The sequence below is a fragment of the Neoarius graeffei genome, chromosome 28, assembly GCF_027579695.1.
Source record: "Neoarius graeffei isolate fNeoGra1 chromosome 28, fNeoGra1.pri, whole genome shotgun sequence".
Taxonomy (NCBI): Eukaryota; Metazoa; Chordata; class Actinopteri; order Siluriformes; family Ariidae; genus Neoarius; species Neoarius graeffei.
This window is the reverse complement of record NC_083596.1, coordinates 11,582,755-11,601,482: the sequence shown is the minus strand read 5'-3', so window position 1 is coordinate 11,601,482 and position 18,728 is coordinate 11,582,755. Positions and strand designations below refer to the sequence as shown.

The window sequence follows — 18,728 nt, the reverse complement described above, 5'->3', positions numbered from 1 at the left end:
CTAAATAAGCAAATGCCGTTACAGTCCATGAAACATAGGAAGTATAAGAAGAAAACAGTAAATCAGAAAGCTGCGCACGTTTGCGCAAAAGCTGCGCAAACGTGCGCAGCTTTCTGATTTACTGTTTTCTTCTTATACTTCCTATGTTTCATGGACTGTAACGGCATTTGCTTATATACAGAATTTACTTTGATGAAATTATAATTAGACACTCCAACGCCCCCCTTAAAAAAAAAAAATCGGATCTGCGCGATTCAGCCGTGAAAAAGATGGCATCCGCCAAAAGGCGCACTGTTTGCATCCCTGTAAATAATTCCAATTCTAGAATTTTAAACTCATAGGTTAACCGACTTTAACCGGCTAATGAGGCTCGGTGGTCGGTCAAGATTTTTTTTAGTTTTCGCCATCCCTATTCTGGACTAGACGGGGCCAGAGTGAGCTACACCGTCACTGACGGTCTCGTTATAAGTCTGCAGTGGAGTTTCATAGTTTTACACTATCCCTTTGAATGTTTGATTCGTTTGTTCTTTCAAAACCCATTTTAAAAAGATTGAAAATGGCCAAAAAAAATCCTGATATCTGTTGAAATTATGGGTCCATGATTCATTATCAGGACTCAGTTTCCTAATGAATGAAGCATGGAGTTCATCGTGAACACTCTCTCTTCCAGTTACTCCGATCTTTACTTTTCAGTGTTTGGGAAAGTGAGTCCTGATATTTGCAGCGTTCGTTATGTTTTACGATGGGCCTTCATTTATCAGTGTTTTTCTAAAGTTGGGTATAAATGTTTTCCTAAGACTTAACCAACTGCACAGCTGATTTGCATAAAGTGACACCCAAAAAATTCCATAAAAGGAATTTTTACAGAAAGCTGAAAATGACAAACTGACGACTGAACAGCGAAAGAGCACTTCCTAAAGGCACAATTGCTGGGTTTCACGTGACGTCACATCCACCTCATTAGTTATTCAAAATTTTAGCTGGTGGTCTACCAAAGCTCAGTTGACAAAGCGTTTGTACGGAGAAGCTGCATTGCTCGCATGAAAAATACCTTACGCTTGCATTGTTTTAGGTTGTTTGAATTGATCAAACCATGAAACTGATAAGTTTCTTCAGGGTTCCCCGTGAACTAATAAAAAAAGGTGAATGAACACAGGATTTCACTAAAAGACACTGAGAAAGGTGGCTTTTGAACCTCTCAGTGAAATCGAAGGGAGCCGAGTCGAAGCATGCTCGAGTTTGCAGCGATCACTTGGTGTAAGGTTTGTATTTCCCTCTCAGCTCTGTCTTTAGTGTTTTCCAAGTACTTTTCTTGCTGTGTGTCGTTATTTTTCGGTACATTTTTTAGTCACGAAGCGCTAAAGTCCCCAGCTGTTTCTTTGTTTACTCCTCACAAAGTCCATATGCATGAAGGTCGCGACAAAATTCTTCCCCAGCTGTACAGTTACAATGCGCCGTGATCACTTCTCCGTCTTGTTTAACTAAGAGCCAGGTCTTTAAAGGGGTTTCTGATGATCATTGTGAATGATTTAGCTGAGAGATAAGAGCCAACACAAGTGAGAATCAAGCCAACTGTTGTTTGTTTACACTTCAGCTTGCAGCGCTTCGTTGTAAAGACGCGAACGAAAAGCTTAAAAAAAAAAAACTTACATGGACAAAAACAATCCAGGATCCATTCGGCAGCGACTTGATACCGAGGTCCTTTACCCAGCCACATACAAAAAAGTTGTAAGCCTCCATACTCTTCCACCTGTTTTGCGGTGTAGAAGGACGTCTGTAACACCAGATAGTTCGAGATGTCGGGGAACTCGACTGAAGGGTAGTTTTCGAGATCGTATGACAAATCCTTCTTTCCCAGACTGTAGGGGTCGATTCCATTGCACATAGCGATCTTCTGAATATATCTAAAGCCAGCAGTGGCTTCTAGATTATGAGCGTACTCTGATAAGTTACCACTAGTTGTTTGCGCTACAGCAGCCGTTTAGACCACCAGCTATTTCACTTCCGGTAAAACCGCTAAGAAAAGTCACGTGACTGAAACCCAGCAATAATACTCGCTTTTAAATGTTTGTATGCAAGATGGCTGGCACGTTTATACACAGTCGCTACATGTCACAAAACACAATCCTCCTCGGTCTTCTTTTCCTACAAGTTATGACAAAAATCCCCAAAGCTGTAAGTCATGAATAGTCCACTCCATATACAATGCGTCAGTCTCCGTTTGATCACAAAACAATAAAAGTTTCCCGAATCAACATGTCAGCGACTTCAAATCAGTATTAATGTCCCATGCTGCCGATTTTCTGAATCTAGCCGAAAAATTTGTCTACTCCGCCATGATTGAAAATCACGTGACTGCGCCGTACTGCGCGCTAACTGGCCAAAGCTCGAACTGCGTTCATGAACCTTATGTGCCATACTGTTTTACCTATTAGTATCCCCTAATCAGCGAACAGGAATGCAGTTACAGCTTTGGGGAATTTTCCATGTCATAACTTGTAGGAGAAGAAGACCAAGGAGGATTGTGTATTGTGGCATGAAGTGACTGTGCGTGTATCCTGCGGTCATTTATTTGGAGTGTCGTCTACACACAGCTTCAGAAATGAACGTGTCACAGGACATGGTGCAATACCAGGGTAAACAGCAGGGGCAGTATAGCACCATGAGATACTGCATTTACAACTGAATAAACAAACTAATATTGTGTCTCAAATCACATACCTATGTACTATTTGTGACATGAGTGAGAGATTTTGGGATCTGATGTGCCATCTGGTCTGTGACTTAATCCTGTAGATGTACACAGATAAGCAGGAAAGGAGGTGAACTAAATTTTGGATTTGGATTGATTTCTGTCATGTCATTCATTTTTAGCAAGTGCGTTACACAAAAGTTGAAATAAACTGCTGTGCAATTTAAATAAATATGCAAGTTAAACTTGACAGTGTAATCCCGGATATATAATTGCGCTGACTCGACGTCAATTATACGATTTGAAGCCGATCAATTAAAGGAGAACTGAAGGCAAATTTTTTTATTATCAAAATTCTATTTCTCATTCTCATCTCATCTCATTATCTCTAGCCGCTTTATCCTTCTACAGGGTTGCAGGCAAGCTGGAGCCTATCCCAGCTGACTACGGGCGAAAGGCGGGGTACACCCTGGACAAGTCGCCAGGTCATCACAGGGCTGACACACAGACAACCATTCACACCTACGGTCAATTTAGAGTCACCAGTTAACCTAACGTGCATGTCTTTGGACTGTGGGGGAAACCGGAGCACCCGGAGGAAACCCACGCGGACACGGGGAGAACATGCAAACTCCACACAGAAAGGCCCTCGCCGGCCCCGGGGCTCGAACCCAGGACCTTCTTGCTGTGAGGCGACAGCGCTAACCACTACACCACCGTGCCGCCAATTCTATTTCTCATTTTATTAAATATAGGAATGCATTTTTGATCGCTATTTTGTCACTGCTATAGCAAGTTATGAGCAGGGCTTTGAACCGGTTCAAGGAACGAAAACGAAAACCAGGAACTTTTTCTATTTCACATGGAACAGAAACGAAACCATAAACTTTATTATTTTTTATGTTCCGGAACAGAAACGCTTATTAAAAATAATGGTAACCATTTAATACCGGTTTTTATTTCATTCCTCAAAGTTTCCGTAGCCTACAAATAAAAAAGTCATTCTTCTCCTGCGCAAGTTTCTATGACCCGCTGGGGTTCACTTCCTGTGTGGCGTTCGCTGACTGAATGGAGAGAGCGGGAGGGTGGACTACTATCACGTCTCCACATCTTAAATAAGAGGTAAATATTGCAGTCTATCGTTATTCGAAAACGTCAATTTCAAACACGATATCAATATTTTTGTCCACGTTAATGAGAGGCTCGCGAACATTAAATGACGTTAACCTCTGTTAGCCTATCAATGCATAGGGCCTGACTAGCCTTTGGTAACACACTAAACGAATTATCTTTCATTTTTTGGCACTTTTTCTGTTTGTGTAGATGGGAAGACATACTGAGAATCCAAATCGCCAACATTTGAAATAATAATTGTTTTGAATTATTTCTTGTCTTATTTAATGAAGGTTGTAATAGAATTAGCCTACATTTGGCTTAAGCTGGATGAGACAGAGACATAATTTTATAGCCATTTGTTAAACAGCTGACAGGGAACGTAATTAACCGTTCCGGGAACGAAATTTTTTTGTTCTAACCGGTTCGGGAACGTCTATTTAATGGTGGAACCCAAAACCGGAAACGTTAAAATTCCGTTTCTGTTCGGAACGAACCAATAGGAAAAAAATTCTGGTTCAAAGCCCTGGTTATGAGTGTTTGAAATATGCTCTGTAATATATCAGTCCATATGTCAAAGCAACGGCCGTAAACGAGATTCGTTGCGACCTGTGCAAGACATTGTAGGACGGAAGTAAAACGTACAGCGGAAATCAAAGTGACCAGCATCTACCAACGTTGTCAAAAGACGCGCGCGCCCTCTTTCGAACGCTGACGTAATCAAGCCGGAAGTTTTGTTCGTTTTGATAGCAATCAGGAAAGTTTGAAAAAAGTAGCCAGTAATCGTCATTTAAACTCGTTTTTGTGCAATATTTTGTTCGGAAAACAGTTTTCAAAATGGCGGCACTGACACCTGGCTGACACTTCACGTTTCGAAGTCTTGCACAAGTCTCGTGAAGATCGTGCGGATAAGCGACGCCTACCGTGGACCAAATGAACTAAATTCAACACGGCTAAAAACCGAACAGGCCGATAAGTATAATATTTAATTGCGATTAGTTGCCAATACGAATCACAATATAAGGTTACTAAAACCGAAAACGTAATTGAATAACACGTTAAATAAAGCAAGTTTAAAAATGACTTCAGTTCTCCTTTAAGTTTAATGTTAGCGACGGACATTTACACAAACTCAGCAGCTCTCATAGTTCGCAAACACTTTTCCAAACTAAATGGATTTTCACGAATGCTACATTTCTTGTAGAAATGCTCACGTAAACGATTTATGACTAATTTTGTTCGTAGCCAGTTTGGTAAACAAGGCCCAGTATGACGACAAAGATTCACAATGTAAGAACACGAAATGTTTCATTGTCTGACTGGTTAGTTCAGGTGTGGTGGGTTCACGAGTGTAAAGATCAGAGGCTAAGCCATAGCATTCAGGTCCATTCATTAAAAAAAAAAAACCTTGAAAGTTAAAATGCAGTTCAAGCTCAGGCTGAAAGCCACTGATCTGTCAACGTCTGTCAGTGCACAACACGTGGCAAGATTCATGCAAAAGTGGTTGAAGTCGTACATAAACCTAGAGTCGATCTTGCTTGTGAAGAAATGTGTAACATTTAAAAAAACTTTGCAGGTTGCAGTCAAATAAAATCTCATCGTTACACCATGAGAGCAGCAGTCGCAGTCAAATCGCAGTCTGGTGGACTCAAGCAGTGTTCGCAGTCCTTCGGCTGAATAAAAGTGAGAACTGGTTGTGGTTGTGTTCTGATCCGTGTGCTCATATGAAGGTTGAGTCGAGGACACTGTTGTCGTGAGCGCTACGAGCTCGGGCTTCAAACAGTTGCTTAATCAGAGCCGACTTCTCCTGTTCCAGCTGGGTAATGCGTTCACTCTTCTCCGTCACCTCCTGAGACAAGAACAAGAACAGGAACGTGAGTCATACAAGATTTTTGCATTACTCATAGTGTCACAGTGAACAAAATCATATTTAATCATATATTTGCAACATTCATAGTTGCTTGGAGACTCGAGTTTTTAAGCAAAACTGAACACAAGCACTTGCACCAGCTAGTGAAGGACATTTGAGTACTTGAGAAAGAAAAACACGAGGAAGTGATTACTCAATAAGTCAGGAATAATGTTCTTAGCAGCATGTTGTTATAGAAAAATAATAAATCATGAAGTAGTTCCTGTTCCTACTGAGAGGTTGATAATTTTCTTATAACACCATGTTCTGAAGTGGTTTATTCCTCTTATACTGCAGAAATTTTCCCACCAATTACGTTTATTTATTAATGAACATCATACTTTATATCCATGAAACAAGTTAGTTCCTGTTTTTACAATTACCTCGATCTCTCGCGTTCTTACTATAAAAACGATCACATATTGGAACCAGAACGTCAAGGGCGTAGCAACCATGACGACCAAAACAAACAGAACTGAAATGTGACAATGTGAGAGAGGATCAACCTCCACGACAAACTGTTTACAACAAGAAAAATCGACAAATGACTAAATTTTGCTCCCCGAGGGAAGATCAACCCAAAACATCGATTAGAACTGAATTCGCATGGTAAAGAAGATCAACTGTGAGCTACTGCTCACTTATGTATCCCCCCGCTCTCGCTTATATCAGAATGCAAACAATCGAAGGACTAGGACACTTATTATTAATGTTGACTTCAACAAATAATTAACCCTGAAACAAGTAAGTAAAGAGCAGTGTTCTCGCCAAGTATTTCAAATAGCATTCTGGGAAACAGTCATTTTGAAATAGCATTTCGCTTCTTGAAATAGCGTCAAGATCCACCCTGTGTGTTTCGTAAATACATTCAGTCGGTAAACAGGAAGTCAATGTGCGACAGACCTGAAAACGGTATACATGGTATAGAACCCCAAGCTGAAGCCCGGTACCAAATATCAAGTGGCTATGATTTGTAGTTGCTGAGAAAAGTGTTATGAAAATTGTTAATCCATGCTATATGTTTTGTAAATACATTAAGTCGGTAAACAGGAAGTTGATGTGCGACAGACCTGAAAACGGTATACACGGTATAGAACCCCAAGCTGAAGTTTGGTACCAAGTAACAAATGGCTATAATTTGTAGTTGCTGAGAAAAAGGGTGTTTCGGACGGACGGAGGCAAACCAGTATACCCTCCCTCCTTTGGAGCGGGGGTATAATGAGAGAGGAGATACAATTCTAGTCAGAAGAAAATTCGTTAAGGTGACCTAATTACTAATTTGTTCGCAAAATAATTGACAATACAATTACCAAGTTTTTTGCAGAAGGTCTAGTTCTTTCAAACAATCAGAACTGAGATCCGTTGAGAACTGAGGGAGGGAGGAGACACGATTTAACTGAAAATAAACAAAGCTGTAAACAAATTGTTTACAAGAAAATCAACAAACAAACGACCAAGTTTTGTTCCCCGAGGGAAGATCTACCCAAAGCATCGATCAGAACTGAAATCGGATGAGAACTGTAAGAGTAGATACAATTCTAATGAGAAGTCCCAAAACTCGTTAAGGTGAGCAGTTCGTTAGCAAAAATTGACAAGACAATGACCAAGTGTTGTACAGAAGGACTAGTTCTTTCAAGTAAAACAATCAGAACTGAAATCCATTGAGAACTGAGGGAGGAAGGAGACACGATTTAACGTAAAATAAATAAAGTTGTAAACAAATTGCTTACAACAGGAAAATCAACAAATAAACAACCAAAGTTTTGTTCCTCAAGGGAAGATCAACCCAAAACATCGATCAGAACTGAAATCAGATGAGAAATCAGAGAGGAGATATAATTCTAGTGAGAGGCCTGGAAAATATGTTAATTTGGCCTAATTAGTAACTCATTAGCAAAGAATTTGACAAGTTTTGTGCGGAGTGATGAGTTCTTTCAAACAAAACAAACGGAACGGAGAACTGACGGAGGAGATACGATTTAACTGAATTGTGGATGACGGACGGATGATGGACGCCACGCCAGGGCAACAGCTCATCAGCCTTAAGCACAGATGAGCTAAAAAGCAGTTTATTAACATAAACATGTGATTTGCAAATATAATTCAGTATACCAAGAGATATTAATTAAATCTCTTTGCTTTGATTGTACAGTAAACCGCTTTGATAAATACGTCCGCCAAATACAACCCCAATTCCAAAAAAGTTGGGACAAAGTACAAATTGTAAATAAAAACGGAATGCAATAATTTACAAATCTTAAAAACTGATATTGTATTCACAATAGAACATAGACAACATATCGAATGTCGAAAGTGAGACATTTTTAAATTTCATACCAAATATTGGCTCATTTGAAATTTCATGACAGCAACACATCTCAAAAAAGTTGGGACAGGGGCAATAAGGCCAAGTTTACATTAGACCGTATCTGTCTTGTTTTCTTTGCGGATGCACTGTCCGTTTACATTAAAACGCCTGGAAACGCCGGGAAACGGAAATCCGCCAGGGTCCACGTATTCAATCCAGATCGTGTCTGGTCCGGTGCTGTGTAAACATTGAGAATACGCGGATACGCTGTGCTGAGCTCTAGCTGGCGTCGTCATTGGACAACGTCACTGTGACATCCACCTTCCTGATTCGCTGGCGTTGGTCATGTGACGCGACTGCTGAAAAACGGCGCGGACTTCCGCCTTGTATCACCTTTCATTAAAGAGTATAAAAGTATGAAAATACTGCAAGTACTGATGCAAATACTGCCCATTGTGTAGTTATGATTGTCTTTAGGCTTGCCATCCTTCCACTTGCAAGTGGTAAGTGACGCGCATGCCCGATATGCACTGGGGTCACACACACAGCGGCTCAGTCCCGAATCACTGCTCGTGCGCTTCACTCGCGCGCTCTGTGAGCTGCGCAGGGCCGGAGTGCGCACCCTCCAGAGGGCACTCGCTGTTCAGGGCGGAGTGATTTGGAGCGCAGCCGCTGAGGAGGAAGCGATGAGCCGCACTGACACTTACGTGCCGAATTAGTCATGTGATTAGCGTATCCGTGTATTGGCGTTGCTGTGTGCACGCGAATCGTGTATTGGCGTTGGTGTGTGCACACTAATCGTTTTTAAAAACGTTAATCTGATGATCCGCTGATACGGTCTAATGTAAACCCCACCTAAGAGGCTGGAAAAGTTAAAAGCTACAAAAAAGGAACAGCTGGAGGACCAAATTGCAACTCAAATTGCAACTTAGGTCAATTGGCAATAGGTCATTAACATGACTGAGCATCTTGGAGTGGCAGCGGCTCTCAGAAGTAAAGATGGGAAGAGGATCACCGATCCCCCTAATTCTGCGCCGACAAATAGTGGAGCAATATCAGAAAGGAGTTCGACAGTGTAAAATTGCAAAGAGTTTGAACATATCATCTACAGTGCATAATATCATCAAAAGATTCAGAGAATCTGGAAGAATCTCTGTGCGTAAGGGTCAAGGCCGGAAAACCATACTGGGTGCCCGTGATCTTCGGGCCCTTAGACGGCACTGCATCACATACAGGCATGCTTCTGTATTGGAAATCACAAAATGGGCTCAGGAATATTTCCAGAGAACATTATCTGTGAACACAATTCACCGTGCCATCCGCCGTTGCCAGCTAAAACTCTATAGTTCAAAGAAGAAGCCGTATCTAAACATGATCCAGAAACGCAGACGTCTTCTCTGAGCCAAGGCTCATTTAAAATGGACTGTGGCAAAGTGGAAAACTGTTCTGTGGTCAGACGAATCAAAATTTGAAGTTCTTTATGGAAATCAGGGACGCCGTGTCATTCGGACTAAAGAGGAGAAGGACGACCCAAGTTGTTCTCAGCGCTCAGTTCAGAAGCCTGCATCTCTGATGGTATGGGGCTGCATTAGTGCATGTGGCATGGGCAGCTTACACATCTGGAAAGACACCATCAATGCTGAAAGGTATATCCAGGTTCTAGAGCAACATATGCTTCCATCCAGACGACGTCTCTTTCAGGGAAGACTTTGCATTTTCCAACATGACAATGCCAAACCACATACTGCATCAATTACAGCATCATGGCTGCGTAGAAGAAGGGTCCGGGTACTGAACTGGCCAGCCTGCAGTCCAGATCTTTCACCCATAGAAAACATTTGGCACATCATAAAACGGAAGATACGACAAAAAAGACCCAAGACAGTTGAGCAACTAGAATCCTACATTAGACAAGAATGGGTTAACATTAAACTTGAGCAACTTGTCTCCTCAGTCCCCAGACGTTTACAGACTGCTGTAAAGAGAAAAGGGGATGTCTCACAGTGGGAAACATGGCCTTGTCCCAACTTTTTTGAGATGTGTTGTTGTCATGAAATTTAAAATCACCTAATTTTTCTCTTTAAATGATACATTTTCTCAGTTTAAACATTTGATATGTCATCTATGTTCTATTCTGAATAAAATATGGAATTTTGAAACTTCCACATCATTGCATTTCATTTTTATTTACAATTTGTACTTTGTCCCAACTTTTTTGGAATCGGGGTTGTAACTGCGTGAATGCGAATGTAAATCTCATCTGAATTCCTCCTTTCATATCCATCCAGCCTGATTTGTCTGGCTGAGAATGAACCAATAATTTGCTACGAGATGATGAAATGTGTCAGGGTGTAAAAGGGTAACCTGTGTGAGAAGGTGGTTCTGGTCCTTCAGTCTCTGGATGGCCTGTGGAGGAGCAGGAACAGGTAGAACGCTCGGGGAGAGGATAGAGGACTGTGCGCTCGGAGAGGGGAAGGACTGCCAAAGGAGAGAAAAGATAACGTGTTTTTATTTTTCGTTAATTTAGATCCAGCGAATGTCATGGAACTGGAGAGGAAATACAATTTCGGTGAGGAATTTTCATTCCAGTGCATTATTAATACTGTATTTAGAAAACGTTTCCAAAATTTCTTCTTCTACTGACATCTTCTCCCAATTCTACATGGGGTCGATGGATTTGACGAGTCTCTTCCATACTGCACGACTGCTCACTTCTTGTCCAGACAGGCCTTTCTAATACTTTCTAACCATCTTTGTTTCAGTCTTCCTCTTTTTATCCCCCGCCACGAAGTGCGCATAGGATATAGGAATGGAGTCCATCCGTCTGTCCGTTTCAATCTGGACAAGTTTTCTCAGAAACTACATAAGGCTGCTGGGCCATAGAAGGTTCACGCTGCACGCTGCATGCTGCACGCTGCACGCTACACGCGTGTAAAGAAAAGTGGACAAACGTAGCATGACTTGCTCTGGGCCATAGAACGGCGTTCACGTTGCACGCTGCACACTTCACGCGTGAAGCGTGAAATGAACATGCACACTTTTTTCTAGGCGTGAAGACGGAAATTCCAGTCAATGCATGCGGTCACCGCCGCGCCAGCCAATCAGAACGGGTCTAGGGAGATAACGCTATGCTTTCAGGGGAAAACTTCAGAAAAAATATAATTGAATGGTATAATTGAAAAATAGTTCATCGGGATTGTCAAGCAGATTATAGAATGTTCGGTGAAATTCACCACGGGTTTCTCTCAGAAGGAAGTGTTCTCGGCTCCAAATTCTGTTCCTTTTTCTCTTCCTCTGTCTCAGTAAAAGCAGAATGAGGCAATCGTCGTCATCCGAAGAGTCCATATTGTTGGTTACTCGGTCAAAGTAGAACAGACGCAACACGTGAACATCCAAGCATGAAGTTTAATGGCCCAGGGTCCGGTTCTTCACGTGAACGTGTAGCGTGCAGCGTGCAGCATGCAGCGTGAACCTTCTATGGCCCAGCAGCCTAAGCTATATCAATGAAACCTTGCGTGCTCATACTACTGAAAAAAGCTGGGTGGCGTTTTATGAAGGTGTCCTAGCACTTATATCATCTCATCTCATCTCATTATCTCTAGCCGCTTTATCCTGTTCTACAGGGTCGCAGGCAAGCTGGAGCCTATCCCAGCTGACTACGGGCGAAAGGCGGGGTACACCCTGGACAAGTCGCCAGGTCATCACAGGGCTGACACATAGATACAGACAACCATTCACACTCACATTCACACCTACGGTCAATTTAGAGTCACCAGTTAACCTAACCTGCATGTCTTTGGACTGTGGGGGAAACCGGAGCACCCGGAGGAAACCCACGCGGACACGGGGAGAACATGCAAACTCCACACAGAAAGGCCCTCGCCGGCCCCGGGGCTCGAACCCGGACCTTCTTGCTGTGAGGCGACAGCGCTAACCACTACACCACCGTGCCACCTACTTATATCATCATAAGTCAATATTAAAGCAACGGGCTTATAAGGGCATAAGTGTTAAGAGGTCTTCATAAAATACACATGGCGGGGGATAATGATGACCAGACCTGTGTCCGAAATCGCTCACTCGTTCACTACTCCCTACTCCTTATATAGGGAATTACTATATAGAAGACTATACAGTGAGCTCATTGGTAAAATGACAAAACGCTTTCGGGCACTAGTCCATCACGCTGGTATTTACGTCATTACTGTCGCACAATTAAAATGTGCCAGATCAGTTGGCCGGTGGGTTTTCAAAATAATAAAACACATGCGTGTATTTTTGTGATAAATCCATATTATCCTGAGCGTATTTCCAACATTAATCAATACAAAGTACCTGCATCTTTCAGTTCTTTTAAATCAAGGCTGAATATTTTCTTCTTTGCCATTGCCTTTTATTAAATCAAATTTGAAACTTTTGATTTGATTTCTTTCAGCGCGACCGCAATGCATGATGGGATATATTGCTTTGGTTAGTGACCATCGTTGTATACTACTTTTCGTGATGCATTGTGGGATACTTTGAGTGCACTATATGGGGTGTAAATAATCCTCACTAAGGTTTCGGACAGCACTACAAAATGGCGTCCTCACTATATAGTGCCCTATACAGGTGCTGGTCATATAATTAGAATATCATGAAAAAGTTGATTTATTTCAGTAATTCCATTCAAAAAGTGAAACTTGTATATTATATTCATTCATTACACACAGACTGATATATTTCAAGTGTTTATTTCTTTTAATGTTGATGATTATAACTGACAACTAATGAAAATCCCAAATTCAGTATCTCAGAAAATTAGAATATTACTTAAGACCAATACAAAAAAAGGATTTTTAGAAAATGTTGGCCAACTGAAAAGTATGAACATGAAAAGTATGAACATGTACAGCACTCAATACTTAGCTGGGGCTCCTTTTGCCTGAATTACTGCAGCAATGCGGCGTGGCATGGAGTCGATCAGTCTGTGGCACTGCTCAGGTGTTATGAGAGCCCAGGTTGCTCTGATAGTGGCCTTCAGCTCTTCTGCATTGTTGGGTCTGGCGTATGGCATCTTCCTCTTCACAATACCCCATAGATTTTCTATGGGGTTAAGGTCAGGCGAGTTTGCTGGCCAATTAAGAACAGGGATACCATGGTCCTTAAACCAGGTACTGGTAGCTTTGGCACTGTGTGCAGGTGCCAAGTCCTGTTGGAAAATGAAATCTGCATCTCCATAAAGCTGGTCAGCAGCAGGAAGCATGAAGTGCTCTAAAACTTCCTGGCAGACAGCTGCGTTGACCTTGGACCTCAGAAAACACAGTGGACCAACACCAGCAGATGACATGGCACCCCAAACCATCACTGAATGTGGAAACTTTACACTGGACCTCAAGCAACGTGGATTCTGTGCCTCTCCTCTCTTCCTCCAGACTCTGGGACCTTGATTTCCAAAGGAAATGCAAAATTTACTTTCATCAGAGAACATAACTTTGGACCACTCAGCAGCAGTCCAGTCCTTTTTGTCTTTAGCCCAGGCGAGACGCTTCTGACGCTGTCTCTTGTTCAAGAGTGGCTTGACACAAGGAATGCGACAGCTGAAACCCATGTCTTGCATACGTCTGTGCGTGGTGGTTCTTGAAGCACTGAATCCAGCTGCAGTCCACTCTTTGTGAATCTCCCCCACATTTTTGAATGGGTTTTGTTTCACAATCCTCTCCAGGGTGCGGTTATCCCTATTGCTTGTACACTTTTTTTCTACCACATCTTTTCTTTCCCTTCGCCTCTCTATTAATATGCTTGGACACAGAGCTCTATGAACAGCCAGCATCTTTAGCAATGGCCTTTTGTGTCTTGCCCTCCTTGTGCAAGGTGTCAATGGTCGTCTTTTGGACAACTGTCGAGTCAGCAGTCTTCCCCATGATTGTTTCGCCTACAGAACGACACTGAGAGACCATTTAAAGGCCTTTGCAGATGTTTTGAGTTAATTAGCTGATTAGAGTGTGGCACCAGGTGTCTTCAATATTCAACCTTTTCACAATATTCTAATTTTCTGAGATACTGAATTTGGGGTTTTCATTAGTTGTCAGTTATAATCATCAAAAATTAAAAGAAATAAACACTTGAAATATATCAGTCTGTGTGTAATGAATGAATATAATATACAAGTTTCACTTTTTGAATGGAATTACTGAAATAAATCAACTTTTTCATGATATTCTAATTATATGACCAGCACCTGTATAGTGAGTAGGGAGCGATTTCGGACACAGGGCGGGTCTTCGTGTTCTTTTTTTCCTTCCACCTTCATACTCCTCCTCATCACATGACCATATCACTGCAACCTCCTTTCCTGTAGTTTCTCTGATATCTTCCCCACTTTCATTATCCCTCTAATTCTTTCGTTTCCTCTTCATCACTCCGCACATCCACCTCAGCGTCTGCATTTCCGTGGTATCCAGCTTCTTCTCATGAATCTTCTTCACAGGCCATGTTCCTGCTGAATACAGCATCTCTGGTCCAACCACTGACTTGTACTTTCACTCTCGCGCTTATTCTCGGGTCACACAACACTCCTTGATACTCTTTTCCAGTTTCTCCATCCGCACTGTATTCGATGCATTCCTTCCTCATCCAATTCGCCATCTCTTAACACTACTGAACCCAGATACTTGAATTTTTTCCACTCTTTTCAATGTTTCTCCTTCCAGCTTGATTTCAAGATTTTGATGGTTGTCGAAACTGAGGTGTTCAGTTTTCTTTCGGCTTATCTTTAATCCTCTGTCCTCTTCCGCCTTCCTCCATTTTTCCAACTTTTCTTCTATTTCATCACCAACGTCGTCTGCAAATGACATGCGCTACGGAGGCTGATCTTTTACTTCACTGATCGTCACATCCATAACGAGATCAAAAAGATAGAGGCCTAAAGAAGAACCTTGATGCAATCCAACATTGACTGGGATCCAATCTGTTGAACCAACACTACTTCTAACTTATTTTAAAAAAAAAAGTTTCCAAAACACTAGAAGGAAATACTGTCGTTACAAATAATAATCAAACAGTGACACTGGATTTAATACCTCTCGAGAGTGTCAGAAAAAGTCAAGGTCCCTCCCATGCCAGGACCTGGTCTTCCCAGGCAGTCTCCCATGCAAGTACTAACCAGGACCTTAAGGAACAATCTCCATTCTGTCATCCTCAATGGGGGGATGGTCCTCTGATAACTGCGAGAGTTTGACTTCCTGCTCGCATCTGTATAGATGACTTGCAACCACGTGATCAAAATGTGCTACGGCATGAGTGTTCACCATGATGGTGGATCTACAAAGCAACTAGGATGGCAGCCACTGAAAGCGTGTCTGTAAACAATGCTGAATTTTCTCAGTATTACCACGATTTGAACGCTCGAGCGAAGATTCAATACAAACAGAAGCTAGATATGTGTGGTTTTGACCCATATTATTTTAAAAAAGCCACTTTTGTGAAGATAAGACGCTTCTACTGACCATTGAGTATCCAGATATCGCGTTCTACCTGGTTTGGCTGCCGAAGAATCAAGTCTGACCTCGGACGAAACATCCCATTTTCTGAGTGGGTGCCCAGTCTGGATTGTTTCTATCGTATAATTTTGCTGGCGCTCCTAGAAGCGAAATGGTAATATACGTGTTAAAATTATAACAACGACCGAGTGAACCACGACAAGAGAATTCTCATTTTATAGCAAAATTCTAGCAACACGGAATAAAATTCCTCCATGATATTATCGAGAAAGCTTTTGAATCTCACCTGAGATAAAATGATGACTGCAAACACAAACTGTTTTGGTTTTAGCCTCTGTTAGATCAGCCCTGCCGATGTTGTTCAGCCGTGCTCGTCTCCTCTCCATACTAAGCCACAGAGTTTCCTCGCCCTCTTTCCGAATCACGGACGGAATTCTAAAAAATCGGAACGTGCCACGGTCACGAGTACTGTTGTGACCACAACCATATACAGCACAAAGATATGGCATCGCTAAAAGAACGCTTAAAGCAGTGGAAAAACAAAGAGTTTGCGCACGCGTGACTGTTTTGTATGGAATGTCGCTTGACCCTGCATTTGTAGATCCACCAACATGGCCGACATCCGGGTTTCTATTTTGCCTTGACATCACTTGCAAGTCAAGGATTGCGGCGTGCCTCGCCAAATGGCCGTAGGTACACAGCGCAAAAAAGTGTGAAAAAACTCCTCGCTGATAAATTAACTCTGAATACGGCCCATTGAACGTGTTTCCCAAAACAAATATTTGAACACGATGAGAAAAAAACAATAAACGAACCATTCCAGAGCAGGAGATGAGCTCATTAAGGCAGCGGTTCACTTCCTGTAGTTTCGGCAGGAGGACATTCAATCGACATTGATTGGATTCTGTCAGAAAATCCTAATGACAGAAAGACAAGGATAGAAATAAAGCAATCATTAGACATGTGTTATATAGAAATGTTGTATTTATATGTACACTGTATTCATATTATTAATAAATATTACTATTAACCCTAATTCTAGTTATTACATGGCAGTTGCTCTCTCACTGACAGTCTCTTTCAATTTTAGACATTATAGCAATAATTTTATGAATCACAATACTTGAAAATATTTACAGTATTTATAGAAACTAGCACACAAACCCCCTTCACATAACAGCAGCAAGAGATTCATTATCCTGCTTTATATTTAACAGTTATTCCACGAAATTGAGTCGTACATGAGCTGATAGCCAACGAGGCGCGTAGCACCGAGTCAGCCATAATCCATGTACGGTATAACGAGATTGAGTGGAATAACTGCTTTATTCTATCCACATTCACTGGATTTTGAAGAACGGAGCATTTTGATTTTTCACAAATTTGATTTAAAAAAAACTTTATACAAAACGTCCGACAAAATCATTTCCGCTTAACAAACCAGCGAAATGACAGTAGCAATTTGTGAAAAATGCTGTAATAATAATTCTTGAAAAATAAAATAAGATACGTTCTTACCTTTAAATACTTTTATTCCATATTTTGTTGCTTCCCCCCCCAAGTAGTTTTTATTTCATCCTCGGTTGGTTCAGCAAAACACTCCGCCATATTTTTTTTCTACTCACGGTATATTCTAGTAGTAGAATAGCCAATCAGAGCGCGCGATTGCTCATATCCAGTGAATGTGGATAGAATAATTAAAAATATTTACATTTTTATTTAAAATTGTGAATCTTTGATCAGAGATTCACAATTTTAAATTAAAATGTAAATATTTATCCGCATTCACTGGACTTTACACACAACGTCCGACAAAATCATTTCCGCTTCACAAACCGGCAAAATGAAAGTAGCAATTTGTGAAAAATGCTATTATAATAATCTCATCTCATCTCATTATCTGTAGCCGCTTTATCCTGTTCTACAGGGTCGTAGGCAAGCTGGAGCCTATCCCAGCTGACTACGGGCGAAAGGCGGGGTACACCCTGGACAAGTCGCCAGGTCATCACAGGGCTGACACATAGACACAGACAACCATTCACACTCACATTCACACCTACGGTCAATTTAGAGTCACCAGTCAACCTAACCTGCATGTCTTTGGACTGTGGAGGAAACCGGAGCACCCGGAGGAAACCCACGCGGACACGGGGAGAACATGCAAACTCCGCACAGAAAGGCCCTCGCCGGCCACGGGGCTCGAACCCGGACCTTCTTGCTGTGAGGCGACAGCGCTAACCACTATACCACCGTGCCGCCCTATTATAATAATAATTCTTGAAAAATAAAATATGTTCTTACCATCAAATACTTTCATTCCATATTTTGTTGCTTCCCCCCCAAGTAGTTTTTATTTCATCCTCGGTTGGTTCAGCAAAACGCTCTGCCATTTTTTTTCTCTACTCATGGTATATGAGCTGATATCCTCGTAGTAGAGTAACCAATCAGAGCGCACGATTGCTCATATCCAGTGAATGTGGATAGAATAATTAAAAATATTTACATTTTTATTTAAAATTGTGAATCTCTGATCAAAACCATCTTAAGGATCTTAGAACACTTTGTAGAAGCTGGAAAATAGCTTCTACTGTATACTGGTTGACCCACGGTGAGGTGGCTGCTCTGCCCGACGAGCCTCTGTCTCTCGTTCACGTTGTGGATTTGACTCTGGTACCACTCTCTCGCTCTCTCCACCACATCCAGCCCAGACAGCAGCGAGTCCTTCTCCTGCTCCAGCTCCTTCATCTGCTTTAGCTGGAGATCACATGACCACAGGGTTACCAAGTAAAGAGCTTCACCAATGAGCTACGGGTTTCAGAAACATATCCTTCAACTTCAATTCAACTTCAACTTTATTGTGCCCAAAAGGGGCGATTGAGTGTGCAGCAAGACAACATAAACACATACAACACATAACGTGCAATTGGTCATTAAAAAGTTAAAAGATAAAAAAAAAATCATAATAAAATAAAATCATCATCACACCATAAAATGCCATAAACAACACCAGAGATCAAGTCGAGTGATCAGTGAGGATCTGAGTTTAACAGGGAAATGGCACTGGGGACAAATGAAAATCTAAATCTGTTGGTTTTGACAGAGGGGAACCTAAAGCGTGAACCAGATGGAAGTAGCTGGAATTCAGAGTGGAGAGGGTGGGCAGTGACAGATAAAATAGACTCAGCCTTCCTCAAGGTGGCTTTCTTGTACAGGTCAGTGAGGCTG

General features: G+C 41.7%; 1 protein-coding gene across 2 annotated transcripts in view; it reads right to left on the bottom strand.

Annotated features, from left to right (window-relative positions):
- Positions 1-211: 211 nt before the first annotated feature.
- sapcd2 (suppressor APC domain containing 2) overlaps positions 212-18,728 on the bottom strand; it is a 55,447-nt gene continuing 36,930 nt past the window's right edge. Inside the window, exons 3-6 of one of the 2 annotated variants that reach the window (XM_060912745.1) lie at positions 18,111-18,257; positions 16,319-16,420; positions 10,387-10,500; positions 212-5,654 (exon numbers count right to left, since the gene is read on the bottom strand). In XM_060912745.1, coding sequence (XP_060768728.1) covers positions 5,526-5,654; positions 10,387-10,500; positions 16,319-16,420; positions 18,111-18,257 — 492 coding nt within the window. In that variant the 3' untranslated portion in view covers positions 212-5,525. Of the gene's footprint in view, positions 5,655-10,386; positions 10,501-15,794; positions 15,939-16,318; positions 16,421-18,110; positions 18,258-18,728 lie in introns of those variants that run through there. The other variant, XM_060912746.1, reaches the window with a different exon arrangement.